We start from the raw sequence: 27,952 nt of genomic DNA on the forward strand, positions 1-27,952 counted from the left end.
TAGGAAAGCCCAGTCCCGGAAGCGGCGGGAGAACATCTATCTCTAAAACGGTAAGTACTGCATTGATTTAAAAAAAAAAATGATTCTGCTTCCCGTAATTGGCCTCAATCTAATGTTAAAAATAGATTTTTTGGGTGAACCTCCACTTTAAGGGAAGTCCTTTGGGACCCCCAGGTCATCTTCCAAAGTTTTTTCCCTCCTATTACTTTTCTGGGGACAACCCGAAATGTGGGATTTTCTTTTACTTTCAATGATCATGGTAAACAGGACAAATAAAGCAGGGTGAGTCTCCATAACTGGAGCGCAATAAAAACTGACAGGGGTTCTAATCCATCTCAAATCTATCCAAAACAAAAAAAGTGTTTTTCAGGTTTGATTTCAGCCCAAATTTTTGGCTGAATTTGGACCTGAGATTGACCAAAAGGCGCACTGGACTCCGGTGCAATTCACACTGCAGCCGCTGCGGAGATGCCAGAACCGGCTCCATAGAGAGCCTGTTGCAATCTCCTGCTATGCGAATTGGATGCAGGGAAATCCTGCATCCAATTTGCATAGATGTGAACCCCGCCTTAATGTTGAAAGCCTGCTGAAGATGGCCAGCAGCTTGCTGAAAGTGGCAATCAACACTCCCATTGGGATTTGTGTTCAACATTTAGAAACTGGATTTCAATGGTACTTTAAGGCCTGTTTTGCACGTATAAGATCGTTGTGAACAGCAAGCTTTGACAAAGCATTGGCAGAGTTTCAGCTGGCTTTGTTGAAGCTCTTAAAGCATCATTCAGCTCCAGTTTGTAAATGTTGAACATAGATCCTAATGGGAGTGCTGACTGTCACTTTAAGCAGGATAGAGGTAGGCTTCAGCACTACTTGAATCTTGCTAGCAGCTTGCCTAAAGTGGCAATCAACACCCCCATTATGATCTGGGCTCGACATTTACAAACTGTAGTTGAACAAGACTTGGCAAGCTTCAACAAAGCTTGCTAAATGCTCTGCAAATGCTTTGTCAAAGCTTGCTCTTCACACTGCTCCTAGACCCCTTTTCACATTCAGGTGCTTTACAGGTTCTATAGCGCTAAAAATGGCGCCTGTAAAGCGTCTCTCCTGTCACTCCAGTGTGAAAGCCCGAATGCTTTTACACTGGAGCAGTGCGTGCTGGCAGGACGCCAAAAAAAAGTTGAGGCGCTTTAGGAACGGTGTATACACTGCTCCTAAAGCGCCCTTGCCTATTGAACTCAATGGGCAGCGCCACCAAATCACTGCTGGAGCCACACTTTTATCCCTTTTTCGTCCGCCAGCAGGGGTTAAAAGCGCCCCGCTAGCGGCCGAAAAGCACCGCTAGAACCACAGTAAAGCGCTACTAGAAATAGTGGCACTTTACTGCCGACGTACAGGCGCTGAGAGTGTGAAAGGGCTCTTGGACAAACTAAAGCCTGTATGACCTCCCAGCAGCTGCTCCTTGTGGATTTTACTTCCTAATTTTTCCCCTGCAAAGTAAAAGCATAATGGGCTAGTATGCATCATATAGTAGCCCATTATGTGCCACTTACCTGCAAATGAAGGCTCTGCGACTGCCCAGAGCCGCGTAATGTCACTCCCGCGCATGCGTGACGGGGCCGCCAGTCATGGCACTGGCTGGGGAAGAAGTGGCTCTGAGGGCCGTTTCTTCACAGCGAATGCGCCGATGACATCATTGGTGCACTACAAGGTAAATATCTCCTAAACGGCGCATGTTTAGGAAATATTTACAGTACCTATAGGTAAGGCCAATTCTGGGCTTTCCTATAGGTACAAGTGCTAAAAAGGGGTTTACAACCACCTGGTTCACATTGATGCTACTTTGAAATCAAGTGAAGTAGCGCGAAGTGACACAATTTCAAAGTAGCAAGTTCAGCGCGATTTCAGGTGCGATTACAGGCTTCAAAATAAAAAATGCGCTTACTTTTTTCATGCGCCTACTGCCGATGGCTATAGCTCTGGCAGCAGTGATCATTGCGTTCTGCTGGTAGGGAAGTCTCCCCTACCTAGACTCTGGGAGGTATTCCCCCACCGACACTGACTGTTGATGGCTGAATCAATCGATTTTCTTTCTTTCTTTTTTTTTCTACTCGTGTTGGAAGGAAAGAAAATTGTATAATCTATGGGCTGCGATTTGATTCACAGACTACACCGGGCAAGTGTGCTCAGCGGGACCACCCCTCATGGGGTACAATAAACAGTAGAATTGGGTGGGGGGGTCACTGCTCATTGTGTCTTGAGATGTAAAGTACTTGTCAGCACTGTTCCCTGCAGACTTCCTTCAGGGTTGAATGGTCCAGTAAGAAGCCACTTCCTGTGAGCTCCAGACATTAAAGGTCGGCTCCCTTCCTGGCCTTGCATACAAAGTGTAACCGCGTCACTACATGACACCGCGGTCTGCACCACCGACCTTGCCTCCTTCATTGATCTGTGGCTTTCTGTTCTTCTCAACTTCCTTTTGGCTGCAAAGCATGATTGGTGGTCCTTAAAATGGGGAGCTTCTCACAGGTTTGCTTTGGAGGAAACCTGCCATGAGAGAAACGCAGAAGCTTCCATTGTTCGGTTAGCTTTCTGAAAATGCAAGTTGCCTGGCTGTCATTGTAACTCACTGGCTTGATTACTTTGAGTTGCTGACCAGGAAGAATTATGTTGATAAGGATTCAGACTCTCTGCCTTCCTGATTTGAATATGAGTAATGATTCAAGTACTAAAGCAGCAGTAAACCGCAGCAAAAAAATAATTATTGCCTAGATGGATATAGCATCGGTCCCCCACCAGCCGTAACACTGAGAACTGAGTGATCAAACACCGCTGATAACTCTGTTCCCAGAGCTCCCTGAGCAGAGCGCTCCTGACTGTCAGTCACTGGCTCTCTGCGCTGCTCCCCCATGCTCACTGGAGCGCTAGGCTGCGGAGGGGGCGGGAGCGGCCGACTCTGCCTATAATCAGCTTGCTGAGAGGCTTAGGCGGCTGGCGGTCCAGGCACGTGAGCGGATCCTGATTTCATTGCCACGATCTTGCCAAAGCCTGGACTGGCTCTGTGACGTCAGCCGACTGTCCGATGAAAATGGGTCACAGGCGTGCAAAACGAACTGCACTGCCGTGATCCACAAGCGAGCTTTGGCTGTACTACTCCTATAAGACATAATGTGCTAGTATGTGTTGGTCCTTTTTGATTTTTACCTAAAGGTAAGTATATAATAAAACTAACCTATAGGTTACAGTAAATATCTCCTAAATGTGCACTGTTTAGGAGACATTCACTTTACCAGCAGCCAGTGATGTCTCCAGCGCATGCACACCGGGCTCTTAATGGACTGTGCCATCCGTTCAGAACTGTGCCGTGGCCAGGACTCTGTGCCATCCGTTCAGAACTGTGCCGTGGCCATGACTCTGTGCTATCCGTTCAGAACTGTGCCGTGGCCATGACTCTGTGCTATCCGTTCAGAACTATGCCGTGGCCATGACTCTGTGCCATCCGTTCAGAATTGTGCCGTGGCCATGACTCTGTGCCATCCGTTCAGAACTGTGCCATGGCCATGACTCTGTGCCATCCGTTCAGAATTGTGCCGTGGCCATGACTCTGTGCCATCCGTTCAGAACTGTGCCGTGGCCATGACTCTGTGCCATCTGTTCAGAACTATGCCGTGGCCATGACTCTGTGCCATCCGTTCAGAACTGTGCCGTGGCCATGACTCTGTGCCATCCGTTCAGAACTGTGCCGTGGCCATGACTCTGTGCCATCCGTTCAGAACTGTGCCGTGGCCATGACTCTGTGCTAGCCGTTCAGAACTGTGCCGTGGCCATGACTCTGTGCCATCCGTTCAGAACTGTGCCGTGGCCATTAGTCTGTGCCATCCGTTCAGAACTGTGCCATGGCCATGATTCTGTGCCATCCGTTCAGAACTGTGCCGTGGCCATGACTCTGTGCCATCCGTTCAGAACTGTGCCGTGGCCATGACTCTGTGCCATCCGTTCAGAACTGTGCCGTGGCCATGACTCTGTGCCATCCGTTCAGAACTGTGCCGTGGCCATGACTCTGTGCCATCCGTTCAGAACTGTGCCGTGGCCATGACTCTGTGCCATCCGTTCAGAACTGTGCCGTGGTCATGACTCTGTGCCATCCGTTCAGAACTGTGCCGTGGCCATGACTCTGTGCCATCCGTTCAGAACTATGCCGTGGCCATGACTCTGTGCCATCCGTTCAGAACTGTGCCGTGGCCATGACTCTGTGCCATCCGTTCAGAACTGTGCCGTGGCCATGACTCTGTGCTAGCCGTTCAGAACTGTGCCGTGGCCATGACTCTGTGCCATCCGTTCAGAACTGTGCCGTGGCCATGAGTCTGTGCCATTCGTTCAGAACTGTGCCGTGGCCATGATTCTGTGCCATCCGTTCAGAACTGTGCCGTGGCCATGACTCTGTGCCATCCGTTCAGAACTGTGCCGTGGCCATGACTCTGTGCCATCCGTTCAGAACTGTGCCGTGGCCATGACTCTGTGCCATCCGTTCAGAACTGTGCCGTGGCCATGACTCTGTGCCATCCGTTCAGAACTGTGCCGTGGCCATGACTCTGTGCCAGCCGTTCAGATCTGTGCCGTGGCCATGATTCTGTGCTATCCGTTCAGAACTGTGCCGTGGCCATGGCTCTGTGCCATCCGTTCAGAACTGTGCCGTGGCCATGACTCTGTGCCATCCGTTCAGAACTGTGCCGTGGCCATGATTCTGTGCTATCCGTTCAGAACTATGCCGTGGCCATGATTCTGTGCCATCCGTTCAGAACTGTGCCGTGGCCATGACTCTGTGCCATCCGTTCAGAACTGTGCCGTGGCCATGACTCTGTGCCATCCGTTCAGAACTGTGCCGTGGCCATGGCTCTGTGCCATCTGTTCAGAACTGTGCCATGGCCATGACTCTGTGCCAGCCGTTCAGATCTGTGCCATGGCTCTGTGCCATCCGTTCAGAACTGTGCCGTGGCCATGACTCTGTGCCATCCGTTCAGAACTGTGCCGTGGCCATGACTCTGTGCCAGCCGTTCAGATCTGTGCCATGGCTCTGTGCCATCTGTTCAGAACTGTGCCGTGGCCATGACTCTGTGCCATCCGTTCAGAACTGTGCCATGGCCATGATTCTGTGCCATCCGTTCAGAACTGTGCCGTGGCCATGACTCTGTGCCATCCGTTCAGAACTGTGCCGTGGCCATGACTCTGTGCCATCTGTTCAGAACTGTGCCGTGGCCATGACTCTGTGCTAGCCGTTCAGAACTGTGCCGTGGCCATGACTCTGTGCCATCCGTTCAGAACTGTGCCGTGGCCATGACTCTGTGCCATCCGTTCAGAACTGTGCCGTGGCCATGACTCTGTGCCATCCGTTCAGAACTGTGCCGTGGCCATGACTCTGCCATCTGTTCAGAACTGTGCCGTGGCCATGACTCTGTGCTAGCCGTTCAGAACTGTGCCGTGGCCATGACTCTGTGCCATCCGTTCAGAACTGTGCCATGGCCATGACTCTGTGCCATCTGTTCAGAACTGTGCCATGGCCATGACTCTGTGCCTTCCATTCAGAACTGTGCCATCCGTTCAGAACTGTGCCATGGCCATGACTCTGTGCCATTCGTTCAGAACTGTGCCGTGGCCATGACCATGACTCCGTGCTCAAATTTAGTCACAGCTGCGCCACACAGTTCTGAATTGACAGAGCCCAGTGTGCATGTGCCGGAGACGTCACCGGCTGATGCTAAAGTGAATATCTCCATTTAGGAGATATATATACTGTACCTATAGGTAAACCTATAATAAGGCTTACCTATAGGTGAAAATTAACATGGTGACTTTATTACCACTTTAAAGCTAATAAGTCAGTGTGACGCCCTGGAATCTATGATTTTTAGAGGATCAGCCATGACCATATCCCTGTCCTCCCATTACACTTGCATTGAGTTGGATGGTTGCACACTCCAAATGTATACCACAGAATGTGTCCATAGTTGTGTGTGCTAATATGTGGGGTAAGCAGGCTTATCAGGATTATGTATGTGTGTGTGTGTGTGTATATATATATATAATGTGTGTTCCATTTGCTGCATATGCACACTGGGGGGTTGTAGATGACTTGAGGGCCTCTGAGCTTCTGATGTGCTGCTCTACCCTTTAGGGGCCTCTTTCCAGACATGCATGCTCTGCTCTCAGCTTATTCATTGAGTTAGGGACTACACTTTGTAAAGATCCCTTCACAGGGTAGTGTGGTTTCATGTTTGCAAATGAAAGCATCATAAACCTTAAGCCTAAAATTATAACGCCACTTAACCCTTTTGCTGCGGCAGCCTTAACTTTCAGGGCCGCAGTAGCATGTACACGCGCTTCACTGTATCTACCTTTTTGCTGGCTGTTGTCTAGTAGGAGAGATTCAGATGTCTGCAAGGGCTAGGTTCACACGTGTGCAAAAACACACACTTTCCTGCAGTGCACAGAAATGTGCTACCTTTTGCTAACGTGGGGTGGTTGTAGTTTATGGAACCCCTGTGCATCTAACATGCTTTCCAAAACGCATGGTGCTGCGTGATTGTGGAAAAGGGTCAGGGAGAGTTTCCAACCTTCCCAATCACTTCTACATGTACTGTAAATTACTGGATGGAAAAAAAAAATTCCTGTACATTTATTGGGTAATTGAGGAGCGTTGGCTGCCTTAACACAACGTACGTTAACTTCACAACATACCAGATATGTCTGGAGTCTTAGGTTGGATTCACGCTATTGCTAATTGGATGTCAATTTGCATGTCAGGAGACTAACTGGTTCACACATCTCCAGAGCGGCTGCAGTGCGAATCGCACAAAGTCCTGTGTCTTCTGGTCTGTTTCAGCCCAAAATTTGGACTGAAATTGGACCTGAAACTGAATGGGGACGCACTAGACCCCTGCGGTGAGCCGCTCCATGCAGCAGTGTGAACCCAGCCTCAGGCCCCATTCACACCTGAGCATAGCGTTTTCAGGCAGAAAGTCACGCAATTTTACCGTGATTTTTGCTGCATTTTTTTTACCATGTTTTTTACTGCGGTTTTGTACAGGTCAAAAGGTCACCGAACTGGACCAGTGACTTAGGCAAGATGGGGCTTTACCAGTAGCACCGTACTGGCTGTATCGTTAAAGTAGAAGTTCACCTTTACAAAAAAGAAATGCACATCATTTTTTTGCAGGGAAAAATATATGCGTTTTTATTTTATTTTTTTAAGAGTCTGTAAAGCATTGCACCCATGATCAGCAGATCGTGGTTGTAATGCCATTGTCCTGCAGACTGTATGTGTAGCTGTCTGCTCGTGCCTCTGATATAAGCAGGCAGTTGCACAATGAAAGGAAGCTCCATGAACTACCTAGACTGCTCACAGCGCCCTGGTAGTTTGAGAACTACAAGCCGACAACACGGCCATGCTTTCTTTGAATTGTGACAGCGAGTGCGGGGAGAAGATCCTTGGCCCGCTATCACAGGAAGGGGAGGGGGATCAGATAAAGAGTCAAATGCGGAACATGTTACTCCTTAACCACTTTACGCCCACCCGCAATGTACTGCGGGCGAGCGGCTGCTGTAGGCAAACCAACGTACCCGTACATCGCTGTCTACTTCTGGGATTAGGGGGCTCGTCTCCAGCTGTGATTGTCCACAATTCCTGGCCAATGCTTCATGACAGGGGACCTTCTGATCAGCTGTGTGCAATCTGAGCCCTGTACAGAGGGAACGATCTGTCCGCTTCTCTTCCCTGCCAAGCAGGGATGAAAAACTAAAGGCCCGTATACACGATGCAAAAATCGGAAGTAAAATTTTGTCCTACAAACCATCTGTCAATTTTCGCATTGTTCGTCAGCCGATTTGCGGTTTTTCTTCGGACAAAAGCTGGATTTGCAGACTATAACATATTTGTCGTACGTGTACGCAACTTCCGCTTTTCATTTAATTAGTACAGTTTTCGTACGCAAAAAAAAAAGTAAGAGCAAGACTATGACTTCTGAAGTTGTATTCTGTCGTACGAGAATTTTCATATGGCGAGTGACCTCTACACTTGAGACTAGCATGCAACAAAGGAATGACCGTTCATCCGAAAATCTGATCATGTGTACGAGGCTTAAGAGATCTTTAGTATATAGCAGCACACTTTAAACCCCTTGATGTTAACCCCTTCCCAACCAGTGTCATTAGTACAGTGACCTTGTATAGTATTACTGATCGCTGCATTAAAGTGGTTGTAAACCCTTAGGCCCCTTTCCCACAGGGACGGGAGGCGCGGTGGTGGTATAGCGCCGCTATACTGACGGAATTGCCGCGGGATTCGGCCGCTAGCGATGCGGTATTAACCCCCACTAACGGCCGATAAAGGGTTAATACCGCCCGCAATGCGCCTCTGCAGAGGCGCATTGTGGGCGGTATTACCGCGGTTTCCCATTGTTTTAAATGGGAAGGAGCGGTATACATACCGCTCCCCTCACCGCTCCAAAGATGCTGCTTGCAGGAGATTTTTTTTCTCTCCTGCCAGCGCATGGCAAGTTTAGATGAATACACTGGGGGCCATCCCAGAGAAGTGTCTAAGCACCTGAAGGGAGCAGCATATAATGCATGATATACGATTCAATTCTTATAACGTGTACATTGTATATCTTGGAGTAAAACTAAATACATTTTTCTGGTCTCTTTCGCTATTTAGCGGCATATGAATGAATTTGACTTTGCATTAGCAGGGCTCTTTCACTTGAGGTTGTTGGTTATAGAGCTGGAGCTGACATTTACCCTCGGCTCAGTTCCTCATACACATTCCTTCTCCACACTCTGGGGAATGTGCATGGAGTTAGAGACGCTTCAGAAGTTTGCATTGCAGTGAATGAGTTGCACCACAATGCAGCATACAATGCACATTAACCACTTCCATACCGGGCACTTATACACCTTCCCGCCCAGACCAATTTTTAGCTTTCAGCGCTGTTGCACTTTGAATGACAATTGCGCGGTCATGCTACACTTTATCCAAACTAATTTTTTATCATTTTGTACCCACAAATAGAGCTTTCTTTTGGTGGTATTTGATCACCTCTACGATTTTTATTTTCTGCAAAAAAAAATTAAAAATTAAAAATTTAGAAAAAAAAAAACTATTTTCTTTGTTATAAAACATTGTAAATAAGTACGTTTTCTCCTTCACTGATGGGAACTGATGGTACTGCACTGACGGGCACTAAGGCGGCACTGATGGGCACCGAGGAGGTGGCACTGATGTGGCATTGATGGGCACTGATGGGCGGGACGGATAGGCGGCACGGATGTGCACAGATGGGCACTGATAGGTGGCACTATTGTATGTGTTGTACTAATGGATGCCAATCAATAATGCCCATTGTGGGCACTGATTGGCATCCATTGCGGGCACTGATTGGCATCCATTATTTGTCATTGTCATCCCTGGTGGTCTAGGGTGGTATACCTGTTTTTGTTTTGCATCCCTAGTGGTCTAGTGGCATCCCTGGTGGTCCAGTGGGCATCCTGGGGGGGCTGGGGGCTGTGCTGGTAATCGATCAGCACAACCCCCCCCCCCCCCCAGAGGAGCAGCCGATAGGCTCTCCTCTACTCCCGTCTGACAGACGCGAGTGAGGAAAAGCCGATTACCGTCTTTTCCTGTTTACATCGTGATCGGCCGTGATTGGACACGGCTGATCACGTGGTAAAGAGTCTCCGTGAGAGACTCTTTACCTAGATCGGTGTTGCAACAATGATCGCTGCAATGCGCGCCCCCGGGGGCGCGCAGCGGCTTAATATCCTGAGGACGTCATATGACGTCCACTCAGGATATTGAAACCACTTTGACTTTGCTGACGTCAATCTGTCATTGGCGGGCAGCAAGTGGTTAAGGTGCATTCTCTAACATACCAGAAAAATTTGAATGCGGCCTAAAGTAATATGCAATTTTCTTTCCTTCCACCAGGTGCAAGGAAAGAAAATGACTTGATTCCCCCATCAACATAGTCAGTGTTATCGGGGAATCCCTCCCACAGCCCTATTGTGTAATTCTGGCGGGGATCCTTCCCTGCCGGCAGAACTCCTTGATACTGTTGGTGCTATATAAATCCTGTATAATAATTAGTGTTGCCGGCTATAGTCAGCGGCACTAATTGTTTGGGGAAAACCCAAAAGTCTGGTTTTACACAAATTGATAGAGGTGTACAACCTGGTTGCCCATACATGGATCAAAATTCGGCCTGTTCCTGCTGGATGTGCCAAATTTCAAATCCCTGTATGGCTGGCTTGAAGCATTTCATATCTGATATGTTCCGGCTGTATCATGTATGAGAAAGTATCCTGTTCTCTGTTTTTGCTTCCTTTGTGTAAAATCCCTGGTGTCCCTGCTAGTCCCCTTGCTTTCTGATTGAATACTGACCACACTAAGGCCCCTTTCACACTTATACAACTTGTCTCACAATTTGTGATGGCAAAGTAGCATGACAAGTCGATTCCCATGATTTCCAATGACAACCATTCATATTAGTATGACTTAAAGTCATTCCGACTTCAAAGTAGTCCCTGCACTACTTGGGTCCAATTTTGATGCCACTTACACAGGCATTCCCTGAAATTGCGGCCATGAAATTGCTGTAAAATCGCGACTTTGAAGTCACAGTAGCGTGAAAGGGGCCTAAGGCCTCTTTCACACTATTGCGACTTCAACGTCACACGATTTAACTGCGCTTCGAATTTACTGCGATTCTGTGATTTTACTGTGATTTTCAGGGACTAACTGTAAGTGCCATCAAAATCGGACCAAAGCAGTTCAGGGAGTACTTTGAAGTCAAAACATCACAAATCGTGGGACAAGTCGTATAAGGCCCCCTTCACACGGTCAGACCCTTCAGGTCCGCCTGTCAGTTTTGTTGGCGGATCTGAACAGACGCTCCATACATCTCTATGGAGCGTCGGATGTCAGCGGAGACATGTCCACTGACATCCGACCCGATCCGCTAAAATCAGACGGATGGCGATACGTCACCCTCCGTCCATATCGGATCGGGCGACATCTGATGAAAACGGACATGCTGTCTGATCTCTTCATAGGAGACAGTGGCGCTGGAAACAGAGAGGGACCTGTCATCCGCCGGCTCTGCGGAGAGATCTCCCCCTGAGCTGGTGGACCACTGAAAGCGGATCTGTCCCTGTGTGGAAGGGGCCTTAGGCTTCATTTCCACTGGCGTTTTTACTGCCACTTTTGTTAGCCTTTTTTACAGCTTAAAAACACCTGTCCATGTTTATTTTGTAAAAAAAAAAAAAAAAAAATGTTGGAGCTCAAAAACGCCGCGGTAGCGTTTTTGAGCAATTTTTAATGTCTGGCGTTTTTACAGCTCTATTGCTGGAGCCACAGAATGCCCTGGTCCCACGTTTTTTTACAGCTCAAAAACGCCTATGTGGGTATGATGCCATAGAATAACATGGACAGGCGTTTTTAAGCTGTAAAAAACGCTCAGAAAAGTGGCTGTAAAAACGCCAGTGGAAATGAAGCCTAAGTGTGAAAGGGGCCTTGGCAGGAGAACACACTGTGGTCAGTTTTCTAGCTATGCTGGGAAACTCGGGCTGCTCTCCTGAGTCTCCTCTAATAATCAGACATGTCTTGACATGCCCCTCCCTACTGCACAGCTAATCACTGAGAAGCTCTGTGTACTGCTGCTTCTCCTCCTCCCTCCAGCTCTTATGCGGCTGAGAACAGCTGGAATGGGATCACTTATAAAAAAAGGTATTTGTTGTGTTTTTTTTTTTCCTATCTTTACAAAAATATTTTGACTTTTATTTTCTAAAATGAATGGGTTGTTTTACAAAGTGATCATTTACAATCACTTTAAAGTGGCTCTTCAGCATTTTTTTTTCAACTTTGCATCTATTAAATCTTCTGAAGTCTAGAAGGAGATGGGTGGGGCAAGTAGGATTTTCCCAGGACTGTCACAAGACATTACAACAACATTGTTAAAAATCAGTAAAGTTTCATTTTACATACAATTGACATACATTTTTAAAACAAATAATATTGCATATTAGTTTCATTTTATTGGTCAAACCACCTCGGTTTTGGTTTTTAAAAATGTATGTCAATTGTATGTAAAATAAAACTTTACAGATTTGCTATTAAAAAAAAAAATGTTATGTCTTGTGATGGTACTGGGAAAATCCTACTTGCCCCACCCATCTCCTTCTAGACTTCAATAGGTAATTGGCATGTTGGTACCTTTTTACCTCTTCTTTTTATATAGACAAACCTGAGCAGTTATAGTTTATTAAATCTTCTTCCCTTGTTGTTTTAACTTTGCATAGTAAAACATTTTTCTGCCAGTAAATAACCTTATACAGCCCACTTCCTGTTTCCTGATATACAGCCCACTTCCTGTTTCCTGATATACAGCCCGCTTCCTGTTTCCTGATATACAGCCCGCTTCCTGTTTCCTGATATACAGCCCGCTTCCTGTTTCCTGATATACAGCCCACTTCCTGTTTCCTGACATACAGCCCACTTCCTGTTTCCTGACATACAGCCCACTTCCTGTTTCCTGACATACAGCCCACTTCCTGTTTCCTGACATACAGCCCACTTCCTGTTTCCTGACATACAGCCCACTTCCTGTTTCCTGACATACAGCCCACTTCCTGTTTCCTGACATACAGCCCACTTCCTGTTTCCTGACATACAGCCCACTTCCTGACATACAGCCCACTTCCTGACATACAGCCCACTTCCTGTTTCGTGTCTGGTCATTAGCCTAGCTTTATGACATCATACACAGCTCTCTCTCTAATAAGGATGGGCTCCGGCGTGGTCACATAGTACACGTCCAGAGCCCGCCAGGAAGTTAACACAGCGCTGCGCTAATCACAGCCAGGGAGACATTGTCCCGATGCTCGGCGGCACAGATCGGGAATATGTCTCCCTGGCTGTGATTAGCGCATCGCCGTGCAGACTTCCTGGCGGGCTCTGCACGTGTACTATGCGAACACGCCGGAGATCATCCTTGCTCTCTAACTCTTGTGAGCGTTTGTCAGCAAGGGAGGGCCGATGAGTCATATGAGGGCTGGATGAGGGAGGTGGCAGAGATCCATGTCTATTCATCCATAGAGGAGAAATGTGCAGGTAAGCAAGAGGGGTGTGTGTAATCCTAGAAGTGAACAGGTAGCAGCTTCAGCTGCCCACAGTTAAAATGGCTGCAGCCCAGACTTGGTGGAGGGAGATTTCTGCTGCATATTTGGCAAGTACAGAATCACAGTATATATAAAATATGCAAAGTGGTTGGAGGGAAGCTTCAGATTGGCAAAGATGTTTTTATTACAAATTATGTCTGCAGACTACAGTTCCTCTTGACGTTGGATGCTCTGAAAACCTAGTTATTGTGCTGTGAGAATCGCGTGTCATGGGTGCACCCTGTATCATACAGGATGTATATAGTACCAACAGTTTGTGCACTACTTTCCAAAATGGAGTACAATTTGAATAGGGAGTTCCAGTGGATGGGAGAGGCTCCTGGAGATTATGGGATTACTGGGCTATGAGAGACCTCCGTTTTACAAGAGGGTTGCATTTTAGGAAATGTTGCGACATCCATACTGATATGTCCGTCAGTAAATTAGCGATGCAAAAGGAGACTGAAGGGGAGAGATGGATGTGTCATTGGCATAGGGATGGTATTGGGATCCATGTAAGGCTATCGAATGATCAAGGGAGGTGGCATAGATGGAGAAAAGAAAATCTAATTGGAGTTATGAAGGCATTCTATGCATTAAGATCTAAAACCACCTGCGCCGGATTCTGAAAGAGATACGACGGCGTATCTCCTGATACGCCGTCGTATCTCTGAGTCCGGCCGGCCGTATCTTTGCGCCTGATTCAGAGAATCGGTTACGCATAGATATCCCTAAGATCCGACAGGTGTAAGTGTCTTACACCGTCGGATCTTAGGCTGCAATTCCAGGCTGGCCGCTAGGTGGCGCTTCCGTATTTTTACGCAAGGAATATGCAAATGAGGATTTACGCCGATTCAGAAACGAACGACCGCCCGGCGCTTTTTTTTTTCCGTCGTTTGCGTTAGGCTTTTTCCGTCGTATAGTTACCCCTGCTATATGAGAAGTAGCTAATGTTAAGTATGGCCGTCGTTCCCGCGCCAAGTTTTGAAATTTTACGTCGTTTGCGTAAGTCGTTCGCGAATACGGCTGGACGTAATTTACGTTCACGTCGAAAAGCAATGACGTCCTTGCGACGTCATTTAGAGCAATGCACACTGGGATATTTTACGGACGGCGCATGCGCCGTTCAAATAATACGTCAAAAGCGCGGGGTAAAGTTAGATTTAAATAATACACGCCTCCAACATCCCCATTTGAATTACGCGGCCTTACGCCGCAACACATACGTTGCGCCGCAACACATACGTTACACCGCCGTAACTAAGGGCGCAAGTTCTTTGTGAATAAAGAACTTGCGCCCAAAGTAAGAGCGGCGTAACGTATCGGAGATACGTTACGCGGGCCATACAGATACTCCATTGTATCCGAATCCGGCCCCCTGTGTGTAGAAGCTTCCCCAGCACTACCTAATTACTTACCTGAGCCCCATCTCTCTCCAGCAATGTCCAAAAATGTCTAAGCCGTCCGGGACACGCCTCCTGATTGGCTGAGACTCAGCAGCAGAGCCATTATCTGCTCCCTCAGCTGTCAATAAGTCAGTTAGCCAATCAGGGAGGTGGGGCCGAGTTGGGGCTCCCTGTCTGAATGGACACAGGGAGCTGTGACTTGGTTCGGGTGCCCCCCATAGCAAGCTGCTGACTGTCGGGGCACTCGACAGGAGGGAGGGTCCCGAGAAGAGGAGGACCCGGGCTGCTCTGTGCAAAACCAACTGCACAGGGCAGGTAAATATAACATATTTGTTATATATATATATATATTATATTTTTTTTTTTTTTTTTAAACCAAAACTTTGCAATGAGTTTAAATATCTATTTGTGAGATTGTATGTGAACAAACCAGTCATATTCTGGACTCGGCAATGTGTGTGTGTTGCTGTTCTTGCATCATTACAATGTTTGAGATTGCAGTAGGTGAAATCTTCCTATTGGAGGAACTGCCTACAGCAAGTGCTTTGCCATGCTGAAGAGTAAGAATGAGCTCTGGCGTGTTCGCATGGTACACGTGCAGATCCCGCCAGGAAGTCTGCACGGCGCTGCGCTAATCACAGCCAGGGAGATATTTCCCGATCTCTGCAGCCGAGCAACGGGACAATGTCTCCCTGGCTGTGATTAGCACAGCGCCGTGCAGACTTCCTGGCGGGCTCTGCACGTGTACCATGCGAACACGCCAGAGCTCATCCTTACTGAAGAGGTGTCTGCAGTTGGATCCCTGTGTTGTGTCAAGGTCAATAGCATTTGATACGTCAAGAATTGTTATTCTCTGCAATTTCATGAACATCAGTGAAAACAGGTTTTTCAAATTGTTTAACCTACCCCTCCTTTTCTTTTTATTTCTTCCCTGGAGGGTAATAGAAGCTTCTGGAAGAACACGCACACGACCCACCTGAGCTTGCACTCACTGGAATTCCCATCGTTCAGTGGCCCAAGAGAGAGCAGGTGAGCCCGATAGGGATGCCCAATTACTGACTTTATCTGTTTTGGTGCCTTGCTACCCTATGCAAAGTAATGAAGGCCTGTGTGTGTACTGATACTAGAAATAAACTCTCCACATTGAACTGTAAAATTATAGAAATTTGTTCTTTTAAATTGATTACATTTGTGTGTGTTGTGTACAGTACTGTGCAAAAGTTTTAGGCAGGTGTGAAATTTCTATAAAGTAAGAATGCTTTCAAAAAATAGACATTTTAATTTGTTTTTATCAATTTACAAAATGAGCAAACTGAAGAAAAAGATGAATCAATATTTGGTGTGGCCACCCTTCAAAACGGCATCAATTCTTCTATGTAGACTTGAACACTGTTTTTTAACCACTTAAGCCCCGGACCATTTTGCAGCTAAATGCCCAGGCCAGGTTTTGCGATTCGGCACTGCGTCGCTTTAACAGACAATTGCGCGGTCGTGCGACGTGGCTCCCAAACAAAATTGGCGTCCTTTTTCCCCCACAAATAGAGCTTTCTTTTGGTGGTATTTGATCACCTCTGCAGTTTTAATTTTTTGCGCTATAAACAAAAATAGAGCGACAATTTTTAAAAAAATGCAATATTTTTTACTTTTTGCTGTAATAAATATCCCCCAAAAACATATATACTACTATTGGCGGCGATCAGCGTTTTTTTTCGTGACTGCAACATTATGGCGGACACTTCGGACAATTTTGACACATTTTTGGGACCATTGTCCTTTTCACAGCAAAAAATGCATTTAAATTGCATTCTTTATTGTGAAAATGACAGTTGCAGTTTGGGAGTTAACCACAGGGGGCGCTGTAGGAGTTAGGGTTCACCTAGTGTGTGTTTACAACAGTAGGGGGGTGTGGCTGTAGGACTGACGTCATAGATCGAGTCTCCCTTACAAAAAGGATCACTCGATCGATGCGCCGCCACAGTGAAGCACGGGGAAGCCGTGTTTACACACGGCTCTCCCCGTTCTTCAGCCTCGGGGAGCGATCGCGACGGAGCGGCTATAAACGAATAGCCGCGCCGTCGTCCCGGATCACTCCCCGAGGGAATCCGCCCGCCGCACGCAGCGGGGGGGGTCCCGATCGGACCCCCCACCCGCTAGAAGGCGGGGACGTATATATACGCCCATCTGCCTGTCCGTGCCATTTTACGGACGTATACAGTCGTGCGGCGGGCGTTAAGGGGTTAAGGAACTCGGCAGGTAGATTGTTGCAAACATCTTGGAGCGCTAACCACAGATCTTCTATGGATGTAGGCTGCCTCAAACCCTTCTGTCTCTTCACGTCAGACTCAATGGTGATGAGATCAGGGCTCTGCAGGGGCCAAACCATTACTTCCAGGACTCCTTGTTCTTTACACTGAAGATGGGTCTTAGTGACTTTGGCTGTTTATTTGGGGTCATTGTCGTGATGGGAGAATTTTTTTAGAAAGTCCATGGGACAATACGTGGCACAGAGATGGGGCTGTATTCTATCATCATACCGGAATGACTGAAATGGAGTTTGTCTAGCCGCTTCAGGACTATCTGGCGATTACTGCATATGGTGACAAGTTCTAGCAAAAAAATACATATTTTTCCATGTAGGAGAGAAATTTCAGGATTGGCCTGGGTAGGAACTGGTTAATATTTCAATTGTAAGTTAATGGTTTGGGTTTTATCTCAAGGATTGTGGTTTTGGTGCCTCAAAAGTTTGCTAGGTTCTTTTTGTTTTGGTTCTATATATTATGATAGGCAGGCCCTATTCTGGGTAGATTTAAAGTATAAGTCGAGTTTTTCAGCACCTTTTTTTTTGTGCTGAAAATGCCCCCCTCGGCTTATACTCGAGTCATCTCCTGGACTTTGGGGACCTGGTGCCGGCCATAGTTCCCCTGGACTCCAAACTTGACACACATGTAGCCCCACTCTTCTACAAGTGTGCAAAGTTTGTTGTCCGGGGAGCACCGATTTTTCAAAGCCGGGCACCCCTTCCATAGACTGCCATGTTAAACATCAGTCTAGGCATGGGCACAGTGAGGAATGCAGATGGACACCCTAGGCTTATACTCGAGTCAATACGTTTTCCCAGTTATTTGTGGTAAAATTAGGTGCCTCGGCTTATATTTGGGTCGGCTTATACACGAGTATATACGGTAAGTAGTGGTATGTGACCAGGTACGGTCCGTAACAAGTCACATCCCACTACTTACTTTAACTCTACCCAGAATATTGTCAAATCAGGGCCTGCTGCTATCATAATGGTGCCGCGTCCAAAATCGCACTGTTTGGAACTCAAAAAAACTTCCCTGAAGGAATGAATGAATGGCTTGTATAGCGCTACACGTGCAAACTCAATCGCCTCTGGGCGCTTTTTCCTGCCAGTGTCTACTTGGCTGGTGCGGTCATTTTACCCTGTAAGGATCTCGACACGCTTGGGACACACAGATATACATACTAGGCCAATTTTTTGGACAGGATCCAATTTACCTACCAGCATGTCTTTGGAGTGTGGGAGGAAACCGGAGTACCCGGAGGAAACCCACCCAGGCACCCTTGCCACCACATGACATTACATCTTCCCATCTCAGAAAGTTTTTTTTTGAGTTCCAAATGGTAAGATCTTTGTGAGACGAGTAGATGAGCAGTATGGGGTTCAGAGCCTATAGTTGAACAATTGGATGCCAAGGTATCAAATGTGTGTGGATGCCCACTTGAAGGCAAAATTGGTCTTCAAGTGACACTGAACTGAAAATATTTTTTATAAAATAAATGTAAATTGCAAATTGAATAAATATATAATAAATATAAATAACATGTACCTTCTATATTTCACTTGTTCACTATTTTAGTTTTATCTCTCAAATGCCAACTTTTTTCTTGCTATTCTCAGACTTCCTGTTCTAGGGTGGCTACATTTATACCCCTAAACACCCCTTTATCTATGCGAGTATAGCCACCCTCTCCTGTTTGCCCCCAAGATGGACTACACATCTACGTGCAGACACATGGGAGTTGTAATAGAGACCAGAAATAACGGCGCTGCTCGCTCTACACTACTAGTTGTGAGGTGCACCAGTGGAGGATAGGGAACGTGCAGAGGACAGAAAAAGAAGTCTGAAAACCGTAAGAGACTTGAAAATAAATAGCAAGCCATAGGCCCTTGTGGTCTCGGGTGACGGAGATTATTGCTGACAAGTTTGGTCTTCCCTGTATATGTAACTCCTTGGTATGTCTACTGGGAGTTAGTGTGGGTGAGAAAATGGATGTGGCTGCAAAATCTGTTCCTTGGACTTCTCCTCTTTTATGTCCACAAGCTTAAAGCGAGAAGGTGGATATACGCCGAAAACCCAACCTTGGGGATGCAAATAAAATTGGTCAATACGAATATTCCGCTCTACCGCATGATGTACGAGGCCCAGGGATGTCTAAAAAAAATTGTTTAGTGTCCTTGGGTTGACTCTACTGGCACATTAGAAACAAAAGTGGATATCTGTATGGCTATGGGAAGGGACGAGGAGGGATAATAATCCTGGGGGTGGATGGTTGTAGGAGAAGTTTCGCACACTTTACAGGACCTGTTGTAGTTGATCTTGTCTTTTTTTTTTTTTCTGGGATTTTTTTTTTATTATTATCTTTTTCCCTTGGTTGCTTTCTTTTGGTGGTATTTGATCACCTCTGCGTTTTTTTTTTTTTTTTTTGCACTATAAACAAAAATATAGCGAAAATTTTTGAAAAAAATGCAATATTTTTTACTTTTTGCTATAATATCCCCAAAAATATATAAAAAAACATTTTTTTCCCTCAGTTTAGGCCGATACGTATTCTTCTACCTATTTTTGGTAAGCGTTTATCGGTTGGTTTGCACAAAATGTATAGTGTTTACAAAATAGGGGATAGTTTTATTGCATTTTTATTAAAAAAACATTTTTTTACTACTAATGGCGGCGATCAGCAATTTTTTTTGTGACTGCGACATTATGGCGGACACTTCGGAAAATTTTGACACATTTTTGGGACCATTGTCATTTTCGCAGCAAAAAATGCATTTGAATGCATTGTTTACTGTGAAAATGACAGTTGCAGTTTGGGAGTTAACCACAAGGGGGCGCTGAAGGGGTTATGTGTGACCTCATGTGTGTTTACAACTGTAGGAGGGTGTGGCTGTAGGTGTGACGTCATCAATTGTGTCCCCCTATAAAAGGAATCGCACGATCGATGCCGCCGCCACAGTGATGAATGGGGAAGCTGTGTTTACACACATCTCTCCCCGTTCTTCAACTCCGGGGACCGATCGCGGGACTCCAGCGGCGTTTGGGTCCCGGAGCTTTGGACCGGGTGGCGGCTGCGCGGCCGGGGACTAGCACAGGACGACGTACCTGTACGTGCATGTGCCCAGCCGTGCCATTCTGCCGACGTAAATGTGCAGGAGGCGGTCCTTAAGTGGTTAAGATCTAAAACCACCTGTGTGTAGCAGCCTCCCCAGCACTGCCGAATTACATACCTGAGCCCCATCTCTCTCCAACGATGTCCACAAATGTCTAAGCCGTCCGGGACACTCCTCCTGATTGACTGAGACTCAGCAGCAGAGCCATTGGCTCCCTCGGCTGTCAATAAGTCAGTTAGCCAATCAGGGGGTTGGGGCTCCCTGTCTGAATGGACACAGGCAGCTGTGACTCGGCTCGGGTGCCCCCATAGCAAGCTGCTGTCAGGGCACTCGACAGGAGGGAGGGTCCCGAGAAGAGGAGGACCCAGGCTGCTCTGTGCAAAACCAACTGCACAGGGCAGGTAAGTATAACATGTTTTTGTTTTATATATATTTTTATTTTTATTTTTTTAAACCAAAACTTTGCAATGAGTTTAAATATCTATTTGTGATATTGTATGTGAACAAACCAGTCACTTTCTGGACTCAGCAATGTGTGTGTGTTGCTGTTCACAGATATCTGCACCCCCCCCCCCCCCCTGAAAGGTGCCAATTGTGGCACTGGGGGGGGGGGGGGATTCGATGAGTGGAAGTTCCACTTTAGGGTGGAGCTCCGCTTTAAGACGATTGTTGAGAGAGGTCAACCCTGACAAATAGTTATTGAGGCCGAATGGTGCTGATAAAGTTCCATGCTGAGGGTGAAGCGTATTGGGCACTAATCTGGCTTGGTTACCATGCTCGTAGAAGCTGTGTCTACAAATGGCCAGGGTGGCTGCGGCTCCAGCTAGACTGATGGACTGGAGTTAATTCTAAGAGTAGTGTGGAAGGCAATTGTTTACATTGTTTTATGTCTTGAGGTGATGCATCTGTGAGTAATTCTGTAGCGTGTCTTTCTGCTTTTTAAGCTGAAATAGATGTTCAGATTAGGGCATGTGGGCCTCCAAGGCTCAGTGTGGTGATACATCGAGGTAAATGTTGGTCACAAAGTGTGCTTCTAGTTACCATGCCAGTTCTGTAGTTGTGATGGAAGTTTTGGAGAGGAGATTCGGAGAGGTGCCAGGTTGGTGGGAAATTTTATTTGGAGAAAGAGTGATAGTCATTGGCACGTGGTCTGCAAAGGTTGTGTTGCCTAGTCTAGAGGAGGTAGCCAAGTGAAGGTGGTGATATCTAATTTAAGTGGCACTAAGTAATTCCCTTTTATAGTACAAAAATAATCCATACACCTTCACTCAGGGCCGTCCTTGGGTGTTCAGGCGCCCTGTGCGAGCTAATCCTGTGGCGCCCCCCCCCCCCCCCCCCCCCGCCAATGGCATTATCACTGTAACCATGCATATTTTTAGCACTGATTACTGTAGTAATGTCACTGGTACCCCCAAAAGTGTAAAAAATGTCAGGGGTCTGATCTGTCCGCCGCAATGTTGCGGTCCCGCAAAAAATTACTAGTAAAAAAAAAAAAATGACATAAATCTTTCCCGTAGTTGATAGACACAATAACTTTTTCTTATGTCAAGTCCCTTATATCCTCCTCCCCTTCTGTGTGTAGGCTGGCTATAAAAAGTAAATACTTTTTCTTTTTATCTGAAAAAGTAGATGCATGCAGGGCCAGGGGCTCAGTGTGACTTACCTTTCGGTAGACGGTGCGGCTTTGCATTTAAAAATGGTGCCGCCCAGCACATAGACGCCACTGCGTTTTTGGGCTTTTTCTGACTCCGAGCAGCGGTGGCGCATGCACAGTGTGCCTGTTGGGGCCGGCAGCAGCCATTTATTTTTTCAGGTGCCGCAGCCAATGCGTTGCTCTTCACCCATTCCCAGGGCAGGGGGACCTGGCAGCGCCTGCTGCTGTGACTCGGAGTCGGACTCCTGTGATGATCATGTGAGTAACTGACTGCGACTCACATTCTGCTAACTGTGATGGCCACACGGCGCCCCTGTTGCCCATGGCGCCCTGTGCGGCCGCACAGCTCGCACACCCCAAAGGCCGGCCCTGCCTTCACTACTTGATGGGCCTGTAATTTTATTACATTGTTTATTTTTTGTTTTTTGTTTCCATGAAATTTTCTTCCTGTGTTTTTCAACCTCATTGTAATGTCCTCCGTGAGCTCCCTAAGCTCTCATATTTCCCCCCACTCACTTCTGGTTGTTTGGAATAAGCAGTAAATGTTTGTTTTAGTCATGTGCATTGCTCCTTGCACACTACAAGTCCTTTATTTCAGGTTTTCTCAACCCTTTTACCTCTGGGAAACGAAACCCTTGATCAAAAGCTTAAGATCTCCCAAATGTGGTTCCGCGAGAAGTCCCCAGAGGATCCGCCGCACAAAAACATTGTAACCAGATGTGTATCCGCCCAATGTTTTCAGTGCACACGGATAGTGAGTACTGTCTGCACACATTGATACCTTATGCCTCCTCTGTAGTTCTAGCTCCTGTGCCATAAGGAGTACAGAGAGTTGGAGCACATGAATGAATGTAGAAGGTGGTTGTATCCTGTGTGTGGCATACAGACTGCAGAGAACGGGAACATGCTGCTGAATGTAGCAGGAGGTGAGATCGTGTGTATGGCAGCGCTGACTGCAGAAAGTGGGAGCATAAGGCTGGATCGCACCGAATTTAGCAGGAGGTGAGATTGTGTGTATGGCAGCGCTGACTGCAGAGCATGGGAGCATAAGGCTGGATCGCACCGAATTTAGCAGGAGGTGAGATCGTGTGTATGGCAGCGCTGACTGCAGAGAGTGGGAGCATAAGGCTGGATCGCACCGAATTTAGCAGGAGGTGAGATCATAATATCTTATGTCATACAGAATCTCTCCTTCTGCTCCAGCCATGTGCTACCGCTCTCTCCACTCCACCCGGCGCTGCCATCTAATTTTTCAGAAGCCAGAACTACAGAGGAGGCATTGGATATCAATGTATCCTGACAGTACCCCCTGTCGGTGTGCGTTGGAAACTACTTTCAGCGCTTATACTTCCACCTCAGTGTTGATTTGTGGCAGGACCCTGGCAAAGAAACACTGTTCTAGTCCATCTTTGGAGCAAGTGGGTGGTGAATTTCGAACATGCAATGGGACCATGGGGAACGAGTGTAGCCACCCTCTAACAAAGTCATATCACAGCAGAAAAATCAAGGCTTTTGGATATATAAAGGAGGCTGAGAACAATAGAAGGTACTTTGTTTTTCTGTCGTCATACTAGTTGGTAGACCCCTGTAAATCTGGCTAAGCCAGATAGACGGTCAATCCCTGCTTGAGAGAGTTCTTTGGCTTCCTCTGAGTAATTCAGATGTTTGTAGTTTTTTAACTAGTTACCGACCGCCCACCGTCGTTATACGTCGGCACTTTAAAGATGGATATCTCGGTAACAGCAGCAGCTGCTGCCACAACCGAGATATTCATCTCTTCAGTGAGAATATCCGTAGCCGTCGGTAGCGGCGAAGGCGATCGAGTCCGCTCGGCTGCTGACTGGGGACGCGAGTGAGGGAAAAATGTCCTTCACCCGTCCCCATAGCTCTGCTGGGCGGAAGTGACGTCAAAACGTCAGTCCCACCCAGCGTCATAAAGAAACTTTTTTTTTTTTTTTTTTTTTAAATGACTTTCAATTTTTTTTTTTTTTTTTTTTCATTTAAGTCTAAATATGAGATCTGAGGTCTTTTTGACCCGAGATCTCATATTTAAGAGGACCTGTCATGCTTTTTTCTATTACAAGGGATGTTTACATTCCTTATAATAGGAATAAAAGTGATATTTTTTTTTTTCAGTGTAAAAAGTAATAAAATAAATAAAAAGAAATAAGAAAACAAGAAAAACAATTTTTTAAAGCGCCCCGTCCCGACGAGCTCGAGCGCAGAAGCGAACGCATACGCGAGTAGCGCCTGCATATGAAAACGGTGTTCAAATCACACAAGTGAGGTATCGCCGCGATCTTTAGAGCGAGAGCAATAATTCTAGCCCTAGACCTCCTCTGTAGCTCAAAAAATGCAACCTATAGAATTTTTTAAACGTCGCCTATCGAGATTTTTAAGGGTAAAAGTTTGACGCCATGCCACGAGCGGGCGCAATTTTTAAGCGTGACATGTTGGGTATCATTTTACTCGGCGTAACATTATCTTTCACAATATGTAAAAAAATTGGGCCAAATTTATTGTCTTATTTTTTAATTTAAAAAAGTGATTTTTTTCCAAAAGTGCGCTTATAAGACCGCTGCGCAAATACGGTGTGACAAAGTATTGCAATGACCACCATTTTATTCTCTATGGTGTTAGAAAAAAATATATATAATGTTTGGGGGTTTTAAGTAATTTTATAGCAAAAAAAAATGTTTTAGTCTCGTAAACACCGAATCTGAAAAACGGGCTCGGGGCTTAACTAGTTAAAACAGTATTTCTCTTATCGTCCATGGACGGACACGGTTTCTTAAATCTTGACAAGTAGGTTATGTTCCCTGTTTACAGGGCTGTAAACAGGGAACATAACCCACTTGTCAAGATTTAAGGAGCTGTGCCCGTCCATGGACTCGGAGAAAAGGATTTTACGGTGAGTACAAAAAATCCTATTTTATGGTTTGATGCTTTCACTCTGCTGACTGCAATTGAAAATTTATTTTGAAAGTTCAGTCCTGAATATAACATAACATAGAAAATTATTACCCTTGTTAATTCTTTTTTTTTTTTTTTTTTTATACTACCTCTCTTTTAGTATAAGGTTCATCTACGGCCCAAAATCCAGTTCACCAAACCTCACATCATGCGACCAGCAGCCAGACATGCGGTGTCCACCACTACTCGGCCCGCGGGTACAATTTCTGGTCACACGGCGGCATCGTCCGGTGTCCGAAGGCGGCGGGTGAGGTGCAGAAAATGTCAGGCGTGTCTTCAGAGGGAGTGTGGGACTTGCCACTACTGTAAAGATATGAAGAAGTTTGGTGGTCCAGGCCGAATGAAGCAGTCATGTATGCAAAGGCAGTGCCTTGCGGTGAGTATCTAGTCTTAATCTGTAAAAAAAATACCATCGGAGCATGCTCTTCCTGTGTATTGAAACCTAGGCCCACTTTGTGTGGGGGGAAAAGGGTGATGAGGAAGACGACCCAGCACATATGACCAGCTTTAAGACTTCTAAAAAAAAAAAAAAATGCATACTGCTGATTAGGGTTGTCCTGATATTACTTTTTTAGGACCGAGTACAAGTACGATACATTTTTTTCCAAGTACTCGCCGATACCGAATACCGATACTTTTTTTTTAAATGTGTCCCCAAATGCCGCCATGTCCCCCCCCCCCCCCACATATATCCAGCCATGTCCGCCCCTCCCAGATGCAGCCATGTCCCCCACCCCAGATGCAGCCATGTCCCCCACCCCAGATGCAGCCATGTCCCCCACCCCAGATGCAGCCATGTCCCCCACCCCAGATGCAGCCATGTCCCCCACCCCAGATGCAGCCATGTCCCCCACCCCAGATGCAGCCATGTCCCCCACCCCAGATGCAGCCATGTCCCCCACCCCAGATGCAGCCATGTCCCCCACCCCAGATGCAGCCATGTCCCCCACCCCAGATGCAGCCATGTCCCCCACCCCAGATGCAGCCATGTCCCCCACCCCAGATGCAGCCATGTCCCCCACCCCAGATGCAGCCATGTCCCCCACCCCAGATGCAGCCTTGTCCCCCCCCCCCCCCAGATGCAGCCATGTCCCCGTTACCTACATGCTGCCGCGCCGCCGCTTGGTTAATTTCGGGTGGGGAACATTACAGCTTTCATTTGAATAGCTGTAGTGTTTTGCGCCGCGCTGCGTATAGACACTCCCCCTTGCTCGGGATTGGACAGTTCACCCGAGCAAGGGGGAGTGTCTATACGCGGCATGGCGGGAAACACTACAGCTATTCAAATGAAAGCTGTAATGTTCCCCGCCCGGAATAACCAAGCGGCGGCGGCAGCGGGGATGCGGCGTATCGGCAGGGGGGGAGGGCTAGAGTATCGGATGAGGCATCGGGGGCATTTGCAAGAGTACAAGTACTCCCGCAAATACTCGGAATCGGTCCCGATACTAGTATCGGTATCGGGACAACCCTACTGCTGATGAACCCTCAGAGCACCGGAGTTGGACTCTAATTACTATAGATCTGTGGATTTGAGGCATCCCTCTTACAAATCCCTTCTTGATTTATCTCGCTGATGAAGCTATTTTTTATCATTCAGCCCAGATTGCCCCATTCTGTGACCTGTGCCGTATGTGGGGAGGTGGACCAGACAAATGACTCTCAAGACTATGAGCGGAAGCTGATGGAGTGCTCGGTGTGTAACGAGATAGTACATCCTACCTGCCTAGATGTGAGTACCCAATCCTGTTATCTTTCCAGTAAATGTTAAGGCTTGATTTTTAATTTGTAAGCTATTTATCAAGTTTTAGGATGATGATTGTGTGGAGACAGAGCTACCTTCAGTAGACTTTAGAGATCTGTCCGTTACCACTGTTGTGTTATATCATGAGGTGGCTGACTTTCTCTCATCTTCATTCTACCATTCATCTTGTAGCAGCTAGGTTTCCTGCTTGTTTTGTTTTCTCTGGGTCTAAATCTGTGAAAATCAAGGCTGGATGCTACCTGAATGCATCGGTCTTCTCAAACCACACTAAAATAGTAGGCATGCAGGCAGCCTATGTAACTCTATGGGGATGCAGCAGCTATACAGGCACATCCACTTGTCCTTTGACAGGCGGTCAGGTGAACAGCCTTCCATTGCCTCACCGCCACATGATGGCAGCATGCCTGTTTATAGAACAGTCCTGCTGTATTCAGTGTGTAACCAGCTCACACTTTTTAACAGCTTTTGGGCTGCTAATAAAGTGGTCCATATCTGCACCCTTGAATTATTTTTCACTTTGCTCCTATACTCTTAGATCTGTCTGGTGTGGGGGTTTCTCTGCTTTCCCAACTAAGATTTTTATTACAGTCATGCAAGACTTTATGACCCATATAGCCCAGTTATTTGCTGATTCTTGATTTTCTTTGGAGGGGGACTGAAGATACTTTTTAAAGTGATTGTAAAGTCTAGCTTAAAAAAATAACAAACATGCTCTGTGCAGTTGGTTTTGCACAGGGAAGCCCGGATTCTCCTCTTCTCGGGTCCCTCTTTGCTGCTCCTGGCCCCTCCATCCTGTTGAGTGTCCTCACAGCAAGCAGCTTGCTATGGAGGCTCCCGAGCTGAGTCACAGCTCCCTGTGTCCATTCAGACATGGAGCCCAGGCCCTGCCCCCTCTCTCCACTGATTGGATAACTGACTTTGACAGCCATGTGAGCTAATGGCACAGCTGCATTTTCTCAGCCAATCAAAAGGAGAGTCCTGGACGGCTAAGACATTCATGGACATTGCTGGAGAGAGATGGGGGGCTGCTGGAGAGGCTTCTGCACACAGAAGGTTTATTATCTTAATGCATTAAGGTAAAAAACGTTTGTGTCTCACGCCTTTAGGCTGGGTTCACACTATACTCCACACAGTAGTACGACTTTCATCCTACTTTGCTCTGGGACATTGGTCCTACATCCATCCGACTTTCATGAACAGGATACTACTTTGATCCGACTTTGTGATAGTCTGACTTGTTCTTTGACCAATCAAAACAAATCCCAGTGTGGGATAAATTCCTTTTGCTGCTGTAATCACATCCTACAGCCTTTCATGTTGCTAGGAGGTTAAAACATTTGAACGTGTTCACTCCTAGCACTACAGGAACAAAGACCAACTGTTATCATGTAATTTCAACAAGGCAGAACATGAGTGCTAACTGGGAGTTTTTTGTGCAGGCTCCCAGGTGGGCTTAAATAATTTACGGGTGTGAGTGAGAGACTTGTAAAGCGCAACACATGCAAACTGAATCGCCTCTGGGCGCTGTGTCCATTTCATGGGTA

The 27,952-nt window shown here is 46.8% G+C and overlaps 1 protein-coding gene across 1 annotated transcript in view; it reads left to right on the plus strand.

Annotated features, from left to right (window-relative positions):
* The window catches only part of KDM2A (lysine demethylase 2A), a 165,951-nt gene that overhangs the window by 101,417 nt on the left and 36,582 nt on the right, over window positions 1–27,952 (plus strand). The window contains exons 13-15 of the mRNA XM_040321012.1: window positions 15,552–15,635; window positions 24,747–25,022; window positions 26,244–26,375. Of these exons, the coding sequence (XP_040176946.1) occupies window positions 15,552–15,635; window positions 24,747–25,022; window positions 26,244–26,375 (492 nt within the window). The remainder of the gene's footprint in view (window positions 1–15,551; window positions 15,636–24,746; window positions 25,023–26,243; window positions 26,376–27,952) is intronic.

Source organism: Rana temporaria, chromosome 8 (assembly GCF_905171775.1).
Source record: "Rana temporaria chromosome 8, aRanTem1.1, whole genome shotgun sequence".
NCBI lineage: Eukaryota > Metazoa > Chordata > Amphibia > Anura > Ranidae > Rana > Rana temporaria.